The sequence below is a fragment of the Perca flavescens genome, chromosome 21 (genome assembly GCF_004354835.1).
Source record: "Perca flavescens isolate YP-PL-M2 chromosome 21, PFLA_1.0, whole genome shotgun sequence".
In the NCBI taxonomy this organism is placed as follows: domain Eukaryota; kingdom Metazoa; phylum Chordata; class Actinopteri; order Perciformes; family Percidae; genus Perca; species Perca flavescens.
Genome location: NC_041351.1, coordinates 26,382,950 through 26,398,844, shown reverse-complemented (window position 1 = coordinate 26,398,844; position 15,895 = coordinate 26,382,950). Strand labels below are relative to the sequence as shown.

Genomic DNA, 15,895 nt, shown 5'->3' with positions numbered 1-15,895 from the left:
ATGTTCTGTTTTTGCCCCATGTCCAACTGCTTCTGGTCTGAGATACATAATTGGCTGTCACTTAAGATGGATAATATCCCTAATCTGACCTTGCCACACATCCTCTTTTATATGGATAATATAGATTCATCAGTATCAGACTTAATCAATATGATTATTCTAATGGGTAAATATCATATTCATTGCAGTAAGTGGAGATCATCTAAGCCTTCCTTTGTTTGGTTTATAAATTACTTTAAATAGTTTTTTTCCTCACTTAAAAGGATCAAATCTACTAAGATTGCAAGGAAAATGTGTAGTGACATATCTAGGAAACTACTATTTTGATTAGTCTCTCCTTGTGTAGGCCTACCGCTCTAAATGTTAATTTTACTTTCTCTAGCCTTTTTGCTTTTGACTTGTGTATTTTAAGCAGCTCCCCCTTTTTGTTTTATTCTTTATTGTTTCTTTTTCTCAGGTAATCCTTTCTTGTACATTTACAACATTTGTATTGTATATATAAGCATGTATATCTTTTCCCCAAAGAGAGTTTTGTATGTTGGTGCTTTTTAAAAAAATAAAAAAATAAAAAAGCATTCAGATAGTTCCGGAGGGGACACTTTTAGCGGTAACTCAGGAAATGCAGACTATGCGGAAGTGTTTTTTGTTGTCACAATGGGCAGAGACCACCCAAGTCAATAAATGATAAGACAATGGATTCAAAGGACTAAGAGGGCGAGTAAACATAGCAGCTGGCTCTCTTAAACCCACCGCACCCTCAGGTTTGTTGTCTTGGAACCGGAGACATGCCCTGTTGCCGGCGTGTTGCTTTACAATTGGCTGCCATTCCCTTCTTCTCTATCATCATTCCTAACGTTACATCTCAGTGCTGTCACCAGGCCAGTCTGTCCCCTTCTTCAGGACGGCAGTCGCTGTCTGTCCGCTGTCCATTAACGTTATGTGTCCCCTACAGCTGAGGACGTTGGTGTTCGGAGCGTGGCTGCTGGGTTACGTCGCCTTTCTGTTAGCCATCAGGAGGATGTGGACGGGGAAGTACGTCCGCAGTCCCTTCGTGCGCTCCCTGTTTATGAACATGGTGAGCGAGAACGACGCGGCGGAGACCCAGGAGGTAGGCTCTGCCTTCTACACGATCAGTCGGTCAGGTGGACCTGCATGGTCACAACTGGTGCCCGTTCTTAGAGACTAACCACAGCCAGTTCACTTGTGAAGACTAGACTCCTGTGTGCACCTTTTGTAATTTAGAAGCCACACACATTTGTAAATGGATTTTGGCATGAGGCTGTCCATGTTACACATATAAGTAGGACTAGGTATCGTTAAAAAATGTTCGGTTTCGATTAGAGGTGTGAATCTTCACTGATGATTAGTCGACTAATCGGTCGTTTTGGTCTTAGTCAACTTAGATTTCTTTAGTCGATTAGTCATGTTTTATGCTTTTTTTCATGCTGAATGACTTATTTCCAAGAAACGTACAAGCACATCTCTGGTAAACACAAGAATTAAAGTGGTGCTTTTGCATGACTATTTGCGGAGAATTTACAGATCTGTCGATTAAATCAACTAATCGATTAGTTGATACATTTGAATGAGTGTTAGTCGACTAAGAATTTCTTCAATCGAGCACAGCCCTACCCGATTCGGTTACGATTATCATGTCTTCAATTTGATATCTCAATACATCACGATGCGTCAAATACATTTTTCTATTAAAGCCATGTAGGATATTTAATTAATAGCTTTTCAAGCTTAAAAAACAAAACATTCTGCCGTGCTCTAATACTAAATAAATTGGATACATAAACCTACAGCACTGAGCACATGGCACTTCCTGAATGTGCAAAACATAACAGAATATGTAAACAGAACAGTTAGGCCTACATTAAATTGTAAACAGAAATAATCGATTATGAGCCGGCTGATTATCGATGCAGCATTGTTCATGTCCACGATTCGATGCATCGATTATTCGATTAATTTCAACACCTCTAGTTTCGATACCAATACCGTGACTTTGATAATGGTTCCTGAACGATACTTTTTCTGATAGAACTTTTATAACACAAAGAAATGACCTACACATTATAATAGATACCCATTAATTTGATACAGTTTCTACTTGCTAAATTTCATATTAGCTCTTAATTTGCCAACCACAAACCATCTTTTTTAATATTCGAAAATGAACTCAAACATTACATTTGGTCTACTCAGTTTTCGAAAAACAAAAAAGCTATTAAAACCGTCAATCAAGATCTTCATACACTTATTTTTTTATTTTTTTTTATTTAATTGCAATCCCCCTGACATAATGTATGTTTTGTTTTTTTATGTTCTGACTGCATGTCTTTGAATGCTGTCTAAATAAAAGCCTAACAAAACAAATTAAAATAAAAAAAGCATTCTTCATGATTAGTCTGCCCGACTGAATGCATTTTTTGGCATTTTTTTGAATTGCATGGTCAGAACTGGTGCCCGTTCTTAGAGACTAACCACAGCCAGTTCACTTGTGAAGACTAGACTCACACCTTTTGCAATTAGCAAGCTACACATTTGTCACATTTGTAAATGGATTTTGGCATGAGGCTGTCCATGTTAAACAGCTATAGGGCTGGGTATCGTCCAAAAAGTGGTTTATTTTAAACACCTTCACATACGTATTTGTTACGTTGTTTTGTTTATACAAAATAATATTGGTTGTTTTTAAATATATTTCTCTTATCTTGGCACATCCCAGTCTCACATTTTAGTGAAGAAGTTATTGTCTAATGTGTCTAATATGTCGTTTTCCAGTCCTACTGCACTCCCATTGAAACCAACAACTCAGAAGAGATTCAGACACTGGAAGTTGCACTCCCTTAAGGTTTTTATTGTGACATTAATAAACATTGATGTGAACATGCACTTTTAAAATCATTCAATCGCACAAAACCCAAAAGGAATCCGGTTAAAGGAACACATATATACAGTTGCAAGATAAGCCTGCAGGCAAGGTTTGATCCACATTTAAGCTACGAAGGTACAAAGTGTTATGGAAGTAGATCCAAGTGTCCTAGTTTCTTCAATTCTCTGTCTAAAATTTGAATGGATCTTTTCCCCCGTGGCCCTAGTGGTACCGGTGCGGTCCTGAGCTGCTGGGAGAATCGGTGCGACCCATGTTTGTCCAGAGCCACCTGGACTCAGGCACCAAGGCTTTTCTCAAGCAGAGCGTGGAGAAGTCTGGTTGGCTGTTCACCCAGCTCTACCACTCTTTTGCATCAACAGTCCTAAGCCCACTGGTCTCACGCACCTCCATTAATGGGTGAGTAGTACAGGCACATCTTTAGGCCAATTAAAGCCTGATTTATGGTTCTGTGGAGGCTCCACGCAGATCTTTCGCTGTGGCCTGAAGTTTATACTTGTGCGTTGGTGTGTGCGTCAATCTCTTTTAAAGTGCTCATATTATGCTTTTTGGCTTTTTCCATTTCCTTTATTGTGTTGTATATCTTTTTTGTGAAAAATCCCAAAGTCCACCCCAAAGGGACTTAACATCTCCAACAGAAAACACTGTTCACAAACTGCTCCAAACAGCTCTATTGTAATCCAGCCTTTTACTTCAGAGACAAACGTGGTCACTTTGTAACACACGTTATAATGCTCGCCTAGCTGCTAGTATAGCACTCCCTCATGCTCTGCAACTGACAAGCTAGCAGTACTTACTGCGCATGTGGGACTCCCAACAAAGATAGAACAGAAGTGAGATGCTATCGTTGCATTTCCCCTGACTCATTTCCTGGTTTTCCTTCTCCATAAACAACATAAAATCAAGGAGAGGGTTAACTTTTCCTGCTCCAGATTTCCCACTGTGGTCAGAAAGAACAGGGGAGACACTTGGCTTCTCTCACTATGACTCTAGAGTCACTACTCGCTCTGAAGATAATCGCCGTCACTCTCTCACTCGCTCTACCCCACACACACACTTCCTATGTACACACATGCTGGCCCTGCTATTCGCTAGATCGATGCAGACACCAACGCACATGTATAAACATCAGGCCACTCACGTAGGCTACGGCGAAAGCTCTGCGTGGAGCCTCCACAGAACCATAAATCAGGCTTAAAGCCACTACAGAAGCATAAATCTGCCTTTGGTCTCTGTTTCCCCGGTAGCGTATCTTCCTCTGACGTGTTCTCTGTCTCCAGGTTTCTGGGTCGCGGTTCTATGTTTGTGTTTTCTGAGGAGCAGTTCCAGAGGCTACTCGGCATCAGCCCGGATTGGAGGGCTGACAGACTCCTGGACCTCGGCGCTGGGGATGGAGGGGTCACAGAGGTGATGGGAGCCCACTTCAGAGATGTCTATGCAACTGAGGTCTCATTACCCATGAGATGGCATCTTCAGAGGAGGAATTACAAGTAAGTAGTAAATACCAGGAAGGCTTAGATTTAGATTTAAACTCTCAATAAACAATCTCAATCCAGTGCACTAATTCCATCAGTACAACAGATTAATGTCATATCCATCATTCTGTTGCTCTTCTCTAACAGAAATACTGTTGCATTCACTAATCAATTCTGTCGCTTCCACTTTGCTCTTTTTTGGTTCGGTGTTAAAAGTTCAGTACATAACTTTTTGTCAGATTGGCTCAAACTGTCATATCCTGACAGTACACAAGACCGCAGTCATTGGGCTCTGATTGGTTGTTTCTGTGATGCCATTAGGAGCACCAGGAGGAGGCGGAGGAACGTGATCGGATTCACGTAGTACTGTCAGGATATAGCGACAGTTTGAACAAAAAAATATCAGAAACCTACTTTTTCTAATTCCTCTCGGGTCGTGCGTCCAATCTAACAAAAAGTAATCTAAAGAAATATTATTGTTTCAAAAAATCATTTTCGTGGTGTTGTCGGGAGTGGAATTAATATACAAACTTTTACATATTTCGGCCAAATGAAATGCTAAGAACGTGAGACTTACATTTCTTGTTTGCCATGCCATTCGGTGGCTCTGGACCAAATTTGACAAAGATCGGCCAATGGGGGGGGCGCTACAGATACGAATAGTTTGTATCTCATTGAGGGCTCGTCCGATTTTTACGAAATGCGGAGGGTACCATCTAGGGCCACTCCTGAGGCTACAGTGGTGTACTGATTCGTCAAATTGGGCGTGGTCTATTTGACCCACTTTTGGATTCAACCCCTTACAATAATGTGAAAAGTTACAGCGTAGACATACAATGACGTTTGCTCACATACCGAATATTACACATGTGGACCACTAGGTGGCGCTATAATCAAGGCATATGAGTTTTGGCCTATAACTCTCACATTTAAAAACCTTACAGCCACGCGTTCCATGAATGAAGCCAAATCACATTTCCACGCAGAATTTATTCTCGCAAAATCGTGGAATGTGCAAAACGTATTTTTTGCAACTCCTCCTGGGGTTTTCGCCTGATCTGCCGAAAACTCTGCGTACAGCATCTTCACATGGCCCTAACAAAAATGTATCAAAAGAATTTTCCTCTGTTCAAAAATGCCCAAATTATGAACAAACTAATTTCCGTAGTCTCCGGGCGACTCGCGCCGGGGAGGCTTGGACCCCATCATAACTGCTTGCAGTACTAGTTTTTTTTTTTTTTTTTATTGCTGTTAAGCAACAGTTGATTAAACTCAACAGTTCCTGCAGATAAACTGTCTGGGCTAGAAGACTTTAGTTTAATTTACAATAGCTTAACAGTGATCAAAAAGACACCAACGTAAACTACGAGGCAATAATTACCTAATTGGACAAGTGTAAAAATCAATTTGGAAAAGCCCTGACAAATCCCTGCACACTTGGAAATACATATACATGTGCAGTGGCTTAACATATGATGTGCAAACATATAGTCGTGGGTAGTATCCCTGCGTCTTGGAAAAGATCAAGACATCGTTTGTTGCATTTGTACAGATTAAACGAACATAATAAAATGTGTTAATTGGACAGGGCATGTTGGCTTTTTCCAGTCTAGGAAGTGTTGAACTATTCCTTTTAAAATACACTCAGAATATACAATATTATTGTATAATAAATATGAGGACAGGGTTCAACGTAAAAGCTTGTAAAGGCAGATAAGTCTTCTGTTCTGTGTCTTTCAATTTTCACTGTAAATGGTTCCACAATATACTGTATAGTGATGATGCAGGTTGTGAAACTGACAAAATGTGTAATCTGTAATAAATTGGATTTAAAGTAAAAAATAAACAAAAGACACCTTTGAAAAAGCGTTTAGAATTAATAAATAAAAACTGGTAAAACTATGATTTATTGTACCCTTAAAAGTAACTTATTACCTTCTGAAAATGCTGGGGTTTTTTTCTGCCATGCCTAGGCTGCTGGGTATAGATGAGTGGCAGCAGGCTGGTTTCCAGTACGATGTGGTCAGCTGTCTGAACCTGCTGGACCGCTGTGACGATCCTCTGCATCTCCTGCGGGACATCAGGCAATCGCTCGTTCCCAACACAGGGAGACTCATCCTGGCTGCAGTGCTTCCCTTCCAGCCGTATGTGGAAGTCGGTAAGTTGGGAATCAGTACAAGTTGCCTCATACGTATACGATTTGATATACATCCTCTTTGATTCCAAATCAAACCATTCGGTCTCAATTTGTTCTTAGGAGGAAGATGGCAGCGTCCCAAAGAACATATAAAAGTAAAAGGAAAAACATGGGAGGAGCAAGTGACCAACCTGTCCAATGATGTTTTCCAAAGGGCGGGGTTTGAGGTGGAGGCTGTGACCCGGTTGCCATACCTCTGTGAAGGGGACATGTATAACGATTACTACGTCCTAGACGATGCCGTTTTTGTCCTCAAGGCCTCAGAGGATAAGTCTGCCTGAGTTCCAAATGCACTGTGGGAACGTCAGAGGCTTTTTTTTTTTACTTTATCTTGGTAGGTGGATTTTAGACCCAATTTTCATAATCATTATTCATAAAACACAGTATTTCTGACTGGATTTCTTTAGAAATGGTGTCAGCTGTGAAGCTCAGGTACTGTAGTTCCTCCATTTTCCAGCCATCTTGTATGACGGTGATACCTCTACTTTTTAAGCAAAAAATAACTGAATGGCAGTTTGCCTATGTTGAAATGCCACTAAAAATCAAATCATCTAGGTCATATCGCCATCCTGTAGGTGTTTGTTCTTTAAAGTCTGTTATCTGTGGGAAGTGTTTACTGTTTGATCATTCTGTAATATCTACTGGAATAATCATGGTTGAGTTAGCACTTTAATTATTTCAGTTTCTGATGCAAAGTATCAGTGTATGCACATACTTGATTCAACCATTCCGAATTTGGCCTTTTGTATTTTAATGCTTTAATTTTTTTTTACTTTTCATTAGTTATAACCAAAATAAAATGAGGCCTTCTTAAAGCGAACCTGTGCATTGCCGAAAAATGTTTAAAGCTGCTCTGCAGTGTTTTAACTTCACCTTTTAGTATCGGCTCAACTCGCTTGGAACCTCAGTGGTAACAAAAAAGTACCAGGTACTATACACAACTTTTGCCAATGGAAAGCCAAAAAAAGATTGGTTCCAAGTGAGTTGAGTCGGGTCGTACCATGCAGTGAAAATCAGGCAATTGTTCATCAACTATTTGTTAACTTTATTTGTCTGCTGTTTCAGTGTCCCCCCCACAGTGTAGTGCAAGCCCGGTGGCCTGAATCTAAGTTTCTGGGAATTATTTTTTATGTATTTTTAATACATTTAACTACAGTTAGTGGGGCAACTCACTTTGTAAACTTAGATATATTTTCAAATCTCCAGTTAGCTTTTAGCACTGACTTATTAATGTGGGGCCCTATGGCATCTGTCTTATAGCTTTTTTAAATTATCAATTTCGCGAGTCCGACCATTATTTGGTATCACAGAAACTATTGGGCCTAGAATAATGCTGCCATCAGTCTGGGACCGGCCCCAGCTGGGCCCTCGTCCAAAAAATACACTTGCCACCGGGCTATACAACTTTTCTGGGGGGAAACCCTGCGTTTTTTAGCTGAAATACAGCTGCAGCTGGAATTGAAGTTGCTGGTGGAATGGCCCAAACGCCGTAAAGCTGGGGGATGGGGGAGAGGTTCACGCCGGCAATACACCTACTACGAGCGACCCCTTTGACATTACATGTAGTCATTTGACCCATTGTTAAATGAAACATACTGATTAGTGCAGCTTTAATGCTGAAACAGTGTAACCGTAGAACAAGTAGAAAAAAGCCGTAAAGCTGCCAAACTGACTGTCAGTTACACAGCTAACCAACGTTCGCCACCATAAGCTACTGCTAGCACTGTAGCAGCAAAACTCCTGAGTGTATTGAATTAAGCAAGGATGTGTTTTATTACTTTGGAATTCAACTTTTTAGAGGGAGACGTAATTATTTAATCTTTTAAAAGTTACATGGTCTCGCTTTACATCAGTGCTGCACAACGGATTATTAAAAAGGTGCCACAATTATTGCAATATTTGCATTGAAAGTGTGTTATATGGGTTCCATAATAAAAAAAAAAATACATAATTTTCTGCATTTCTCAGCTCATTTTTCCATGTCACTGAATGAATGTGATGTGTCATTACTTGAAATGATCTTAGATACTGTAGACTTGTCGTGTGAATTAGTCAGTTTGTAGCAGTGGATCCAAACCGAGTTCCAGGGACCCCACGCAGATAGGCAGTTGTTTCATAATATAACATATTGACACTTCTGTGATGCAACATTAGTTCTGTTTTGGTTTAAATTAAAATATTACTCTGTTCATGTGACGTCCTGTATTTCCTTCACATAGCTGGGAGGAATTTCCTGGTGCATTTCCTTGTACATGGCAAGAGGAATCACGCATTTACAATTTTTTTCCATAGAGCTTGGAGGCAGCATTCATATAGCATAATTTATGCAAATGATGCATCATTGTCTTCTGATTGGCTGGGCGCACGAACGTTTCCCGTCTTGCATTGGGTACTATTGTCTTGGCCACGTCCCCAAGCCACGTCGCGCTTTGCTCGCCATTTTCCCATTTTCTGAAGCCAGAATCAGTCTATTCTAGTGTCACGGTGTCAGCTCGTACACTCATCGTTACCGGAGACGAACGGAGCTCTTTATAGGGTCTTACCTCTGCCGGAGCTCCCATAAACATGAACATTTTCCGGCTAACCGGCGATCTCTCCCATTTAGCAGCAATCATCATCCTGCTGCTAAAAATATGGAAAACCAGGTCTTGTGCCGGTAAGTAGTCGCACAGCTTTACTTCCACCGCCCCTCTTTGCACATAGTGTGTCCTGTCGTGTAAATGTACAGTTTAACTAGCTAGACGAAAAAAAATTCTATTGTGAAACTTCTTCTGTAAGGTTAGTTGGAGCTAGTTAACCACTTCTCGGCTAACATTAGCCGACTGGCTAGTGACGCTGACATTAGCTGGTCATTTCTGTCACCGTAACATTGCTAACTGCGACGTGAAACTTGATAAATGCTCACGTCGGGAAGAAGTACCTGTAAAGTCCAGCAGCTGCAGCAGCTGTCTTGTTAGCTAGCCTGGGCTGTGTAGCGGGCCCCGTAACAACGTCAGGTATAGGGGCAATAAGGGGACCAGAGGGCCACAGCATGTGTTGGTTGGGCCTCGTCATTTTCAATGTTGGGGAAATTGCTAGCTTCACGTTTCACGTCGGCCCCAGTTATTCCCATACGTTACGTTAGCCCAGTGACCTCTCTGACGTGGCAGCACTAAGTAGTTGACAGTTGGAGATTCAAAATCACTAAATACATGCTTTGACATTTGCCCAGCAGGGCTGCAGGGGGATAGTTGATTGTTGCAAGCACTGCTAGTGTTATCATGCTGAAACCTTGCTGTGCTTCCAACGGTCAAAGGTTAGGGCTGTATCATTGCAAGACAGGCAGTCACCTGAGTTATGTCATTACTGCTGTATTACTTGAGATCAAAGCAGATAGCTCTACATGCGGGTATATCTTGTTCAAGCTCTGCTGTTCTAAACAGTTGCATATTGGACTTCAGTGTAAGTACTACATTTCAACCAGCTACGGGTGTATATGATGTATTATAACTGATAGCACTAGACTACTTCTTTTGCTACTAATGATGTAGTGATCATTGATCATGCCCCCCCCTCCCGCCTAGTCTGACAGTGGGTGTGACTGAGATGAATGTGTTGTCACTTGCCAACACATCAGAAACACGGATAGGCTTGCTACAGGTGTAGGTGAGGGAGAAGACTGTGTAGTCGCACTACCAACTCCTTGTTAGACTACAGTGTAACGTTGTAATACCACATGCTCCTTAACTAAAATAACTACGATTATGTGGAAAAACTTTTAGCTTGCAATTTAAAGTTTTCATTTTCTGTATTCTTAGTCTTGGCTCTGATATTTCGTATTGTCTGTACACAAGCTGGCTGCAGAAAGTGACCATTGGATTATGAATGAATTTAGTACCAGCCAAATGCTGGCAAAATATGCAACGGAAATAAAGTGACCTGGCATACGTTGTTAAAAAAAAAAGAACCAGAGAGCTCTGGGGCAGTGTATGGTTTAGCCTACTTTGAGTAATGTATTTGGATACAGATGTTGCTTCAAAATGTAATTCTTTGAAGTTTAAGCACAACAAAGCAAATGTTATGTTGTGTATTGTACTAACAAGCTATAGCAGATATCCTAAAAACATAAGCAAGTCGCATCAAAACTGTCTGGGCGGGATAGATTGCCCTCTAGATGAGAGTATATTCCGTGAGTTACCCGTTTTTAAATGTCAAGAAGTTAGATAAACCTGTTTTTGGGATGTAAACATGTTTGCATGGCCTCTGCTGTCTCCTCACAGGTATTTCTGGAAAGAGTCAGGTTCTGTTTGCCTTGGTGTTCACCACTCGCTACCTGGACCTTCTCACCTCCTTCATCTCTCTCTACAACACCACCATGAAGGTGAAACACTTGCACGTGGCTTCTCATTCTTCAATCCTGTTGCAATTAACACACAAGTGTTAAGGCTTAACTAGTACACCAAGCCGACACACCTGTGTTTGCTAAAGGATGAGGGTTTCCAGCGAGATGTAATGGACTTGTGTGACGTTGCTCCTTGATTGTATTCATTCATGTTTGTCTGTCCCTTTCAGATCATCTACATTGGGTGTGCGTACGCCACTGTGTACCTGATCTGCGCGAAGTTCAAGGCGACTTATGATGGCAACCATGACACGTTCCGAGTGGAGTTCCTGGTTGTCCCTGTCGGTGGCTTGGCTTTCCTGGTCAACCATGACTTCTCTCCCCTGGAGGTCAGACATACCGCACAGACACACTGTGACACCCCTTTCATACAGCAGACATGCTGTTGTTTCTGAATGTGCCGTTAACCTCCATTCATACCAGACGGATGTCACAGGTCAATCTCTGGTTGTCAGCTGTAGGCAAAGTCAAGTCATACACAGATTTACATGACATAATTACACAATAAAGTTAAGGTTCACCTTTTTCTCTCCTTTTTGTATGACATGTCAAAGAAAGAACAACTAATCTGACAATCACCAGAATATATAGTGGGTCTACACAGGATTTGGTTGCACTCATGCCTAAGTAGCTTCTAATAGCCAATAACCCATTTTCTGTTTGGTTTAAGGGGGTTTTCACTAGGGCTGTCCTCTACTAAAGAAATTCTTAGTCGACTAACACTTAAACGATTTTGTCGACTAATCGATTAGTTGATTTAACTGACAGAGCTGTGCGCTTTGAGAGGTGGTTAAGACTAGAAAAGCACAATATAAATGTAGTTAATTAACCATCTCTAAAACTGAGTTTCTCCACAATTAATCCTGTAAAAGCACCACTTTAAATCTTGTGTTTACCATAAATGTGCTCAGAGGTTTCTTGGAAATAAGTAATTAAGCATGAATAAGCATAAATAATGACTAATGGACTAAAGAAATCTTATTCTACTAAGACCAAAACTAATCGACTAAGAAGTGGCAGCCCTTTTCACGCCTGCACTGTTTAGTTCAGTTGAATCTAACCCTGGAGCGCTTACCAGCTCGGCACGGTTTGTTTGGGCATGTATGGACAAAAATCATTCTCACATGGTTTTTAATGACACATTTTGGTACGCTTGGAGTTTACAAACTCATCAACTGAATCGGACCAGAGCAAATGAACTACAGGTGTGAAAATGCCCTGAGTGTTAAGTGATAATACATGCCAGGCTAATGAAACGCTTAAAGGCAACACTTGCTGGGCGTTTGAAATACATGACACACACACAGAAGAGACCATTGGTGCATCCTGGCCTGAAACTTGATCCAGTAAAACTACTCTTGCTAGTGCCCCAGCAGGATTCTTGCCCACCGCCATGTTGTTCCGTTGGAGATGATAAAAAAAGTATGCAAATGCATTTGAATTCAGTCAAAACATATCAGCGCTCCATTATTTACACTCGCTCTTCCCCTTTGTTTGGCCCAGATTCTGTGGACGTTCTCAATCTACTTGGAGTCGGTGGCCATTCTGCCACAGCTTTTTATGATCAGCAAGACTGGTGAGGCGGAGACCATCACCACCCACTACCTGTTCTTCCTGGGACTCTACAGAGCCCTCTACCTCATCAACTGGATATGGAGGTTCTACTTTGAGGGATTCTTTGACATGATCGCCATCGTTGCTGGGGTGGTACAGACCATCCTCTACTGTGACTTCTTTTATTTGTATGTAACGAAAGGTGAGTGCTCCTGCATTTTTGTTCAATTTTATGAAAAAATTGAGCAATGCTGCTTTATAATCAATTCTACTTTACACATTCAATAGAATGGCTACTTAACCGTTAATCAACTGAAAGCTGTATTTACTGTGGAGGACAAATTGGAGACCGGAAACACTGACAGTCAAATGTCAAAAATTATCTTTAATATTTTTAACAGCCCAGTATGCACGGTAACATTTTAATTAATGTAATCATAATAATAAATACTGAATGGAATGCATTGAAAAATGCAGCTCTTTCCCAGACCAATGTCCCAGTTGAGAGAGGGTTATACTAGGAAAGATGTGGTTTGCACCGTGTATTGTCCAGCTGCGTCAGAAATCAAAAGTGTTAATGCCTGATCCGAAAGGCCTCACTGGCAGGCGGAGTGAGAAACCTGCCATCATATAGAGGTGGGACATCTCCTGGAAGGAATTCACCACTATGAACTCAGTTGTCAACATTAAAAGAGTCTGTAAAAGTTGTGTGACGATTAGGGTTGGTTTGGGTTTTTTCTGATACCGGTGCTAAAACGATACTTTCAAAACTGTGCCGGTGCCTGAACCGATACTTAAAAAAAAAAAAGAAGAGCATTAAACGACATTAAAGAACAGCTTGTTTGTTACTAAGGCCATATGGTCAAAGTTAAATAATGTATTTAAAATGTAATTAACTTATTTCAGCAGTCTGATGTGCAACGACAAAAAGAACCACTAGATGGCAGAAGGCTACTTTACAACAACATTGAATGCACCATGAGCTTCCGATGTGCAATTGAACGCGCCATTAAGTTCCGTCGTGTTTTCGCCCACAACTCAGACCGTGGCCGTGGCCTCAAAGGTCAGCTAGTCTCCTCTGTGTCTTTAGCTGCAGACTGTTGGACGTCCCGCTGTTGGAATTCTTTCCAGTGAAATACAGTTAGAGCAGTTAGCTGTCAGCATTTAAACCCTGTTTAAGCCAGCTACTAGCTAACGGTAGGCTAACATCACCTGCTGCCAAGTGTCATGTGTTCTGTTGCCTGTAACATCTGTTTTGGAGCACCAGAGGGCAGCGCAGGCATTTAAGTGTCAGCGAAATGAGGCACCGAAATCTGAGTTGTCATTCCCTCTGGTACATACCGGTTGTTTTCGGTTACAGAATATTTCGTTCTGTATTGACAGTGGGTTAGGGTTAGCACCTGAGACGCGCTTCTCACGCAGGCAAGCGTGTAAGCTCTAACCTGTTAACATGGGAGCCGAAATATATACGGACACGCAGCTGACACGCTTGCGCGACGCATCTAGTGTGTAACCGGCCTTAGGGATTGATACTCAATACTTTAGAGGCAATTCGGTCGGTGCCTAAAAAGTGTTGTATTCGGTACCCAACACTACTTGCAATGAAGGGTCGCTAGTTTAAAAGGTTGGAAACCATTGTCTCAGCACATAAAACCATAACTATCTGCATGCAGTGAAAAAATATGCAAATACTAATGCGGCATATGCAGGTCCGTCTGATGGGTTAAACATGAAGCTGTCCTGTCTCGTTTCAGTACTGAAAGGAAAGAAGCTGAGTCTGCCAGCTTAAGTGCCAAAGAAGAGGGTTCTGGCAGACTCATGGAGGGGGATCAGAGGGGAGGAGGAGTGGCAGTGGACACCTCCGAAAGCCCCCAACCCCACCCTCCACCACCGCTTCTCCTCTTCCCCTCCCCCTCCCGCCAGTGTAAGATGCCTGAGACAGAGAGCGAATGGGAGCTGCTGGCTGCACCTTCTTCTGATCCAGAATCGGTGGAATCAGAACACCTGCAGAGGCTGGTCCATGGCCTTTGGATTTCTGTTTGATGCATCTTGCCTTAACTTTTTTTTATTACTCTGTATAAAGGAAGGGAAAAAAAAACAGTGAGTTTTCTACAGAAAAATGTGTACTCTGAAGATTTGACACATTGGTGAATAAGAGCTGAAGATGTAAAATTGCCTTTGATTTGGCATTGTATGATATTGAAGCGGACTTCTTGTGGTGGGATATTATTGACTCAAGCGTTTGTAATAGTATTTGCAATTTAAATAAATGTGCGTTGTTATTCCTGAATCAATTTGGAGAGGAATTTGTTGAATCCTCATAATTTTGGTGGTCAAATTATTCATGTTTTTGCTCTTCTATTTTTGACCACTATGCATTCCCATGTACAAAGACGATCTATTTTAATTTCCCGTGCCCTTGGTAGAAGATAAATTGAATATAGATGCCATAATTTAACATTTTCTTTTCAGAAAAAGGAAGTTTTGTTCAAATGACTTCAAAATTGACAGTTAATGAGTTGCTTTTGTGTGAATGAAAGTAAAGGGTTGAAACTGAACACCAATGAACTCCCATCAGTGTAAATGGCTTTCTTCATTAGCCAGTAAGGACAGTATATCGCCTGTAAGTATACATCACTGTCCAGCCCATTCATTTCAGATGGCTCCTTTTTAAGTGTTTGAGACGTGTGAATTCACTGGTAATGTGCTGTATGTGAGTTATCACCACATAAATGAAAGTCTTTCATTTTTCTTTTAGGTGCAGATGTATTTATGTTTTATCGTCCTCCTGCTATCTAATAGACAGAGTCCGTAGTCATGCATCATTTTAACAGCAGAATAACATCTGAGCACAATCCTACGATAGCTGTTACACTCAATCTTAAATAGACATATTGGCTTCTATTTTAGTTTCCACGCATCATTCCAAGCTTTCTTTTAATTTCTTACCAGAGCTTTTGCATGATGTTGCCACCACAAATAAAGACTTTCTGGGAAACATTTGTCTCAATGCTGTGGTTACAATGATGTTAAAAAAAGTACTCCACTGATTTAGCAGTGCATCCCTACAACATTGCTGGAGATTTCAGAAAACAAACTCAAGGACATTCATCAGTTTGTACAGTTTCCTCTAATGCAGAGATCTTCAGCAGGGGGTCAGTGACCCCTAGGGGGTCCTCAGAGTTAGTACAGGGGTTTAAAAAAAATGTTTTTGACAGTTTCTTCGTTCAAAAATTTAAATGTCTGAAAATAAATATTAATATGAATCCAACATATTAATAGCAAAGATAAATTGGCACACATTTTTTTTTTACACATTGAAGATAAGCTTACTACAGGTAAGGTAGCCACTATGATAGCCAAACAGTTGCATTTAAGGATTCACTGTC

General features: G+C 41.0%; 2 protein-coding genes across 4 annotated transcripts; both read left to right on the top strand.

Moving 5' to 3' along the window:
• Positions 1-604: 604 nt before the first annotated feature.
• mettl9 (methyltransferase 9, His-X-His N1-histidine) lies at positions 605-8,527 on the top strand. 3 transcript variants are annotated; one of them, XM_028567343.1, is made up of 6 exons: positions 605-761; positions 953-1,108; positions 3,108-3,298; positions 4,180-4,389; positions 6,348-6,532; positions 6,632-8,527. In XM_028567343.1, the coding sequence occupies exons 2-6, from the start codon at positions 1,019-1,021 to the stop codon at positions 6,850-6,852; spliced, it is 897 nt and encodes a 298-aa protein (XP_028423144.1). In that variant the 5' UTR covers positions 605-761; positions 953-1,018; the 3' UTR covers positions 6,853-8,527. The 3 variants fall into 3 exon arrangements, with proteins under 3 accessions (XP_028423144.1, XP_028423143.1, XP_028423145.1); XM_028567342.1 differs by lacking the exon at positions 605-761 and having other exon boundaries at positions 773-1,108; XM_028567344.1 differs by lacking the exons at positions 605-761; positions 953-1,108 and adding an exon at positions 1,950-2,860.
• A 420-nt stretch (positions 8,528-8,947) lies between these two features.
• Positions 8,948-15,504, top strand: LOC114547855 (ER lumen protein-retaining receptor 2). The gene is made up of 5 exons (XM_028567345.1): positions 8,948-9,227; positions 10,831-10,931; positions 11,123-11,281; positions 12,456-12,708; positions 14,261-15,504. The coding sequence occupies exons 1-5, from the start codon at positions 9,137-9,139 to the stop codon at positions 14,293-14,295; spliced, it is 639 nt and encodes a 212-aa protein (XP_028423146.1). The 5' UTR covers positions 8,948-9,136; the 3' UTR covers positions 14,296-15,504.
• Positions 15,505-15,895: the final 391 nt, after the last annotated feature.

What these genes read in the sequence shown, in the direction of transcription:
- mettl9 (XM_028567342.1), top strand. Translation starts at nt 938, where the DNA reads ATGTGTCCCCTACAGCTGAGGACGTTGGTGTTCGGAGCGTGGCTGCTG. An exon ending in ACGCGGCGGAGACCCAGGAG is followed by an intron (nt 1,109 to 3,107) that starts GTAGGCTCTGCC and finishes CCGTGGCCCTAG; the next exon opens with TGGTACCGGTGCGGTCCTGA. An exon ending in TCACGCACCTCCATTAATGG is followed by an intron (nt 3,299 to 4,179) that starts GTGAGTAGTACA and finishes CTCTGTCTCCAG; the next exon opens with GTTTCTGGGTCGCGGTTCTA.
- LOC114547855 (XM_028567345.1), top strand. Translation starts at nt 9,137, where the DNA reads ATGAACATTTTCCGGCTAACCGGCGATCTCTCCCATTTAGCAGCAATC. An exon ending in GAAAACCAGGTCTTGTGCCG is followed by an intron (nt 9,228 to 10,830) that starts GTAAGTAGTCGC and finishes GTCTCCTCACAG; the next exon opens with GTATTTCTGGAAAGAGTCAG. An exon ending in TTATTTGTATGTAACGAAAG is followed by an intron (nt 12,709 to 14,260) that starts GTGAGTGCTCCT and finishes GTCTCGTTTCAG; the next exon opens with TACTGAAAGGAAAGAAGCTG.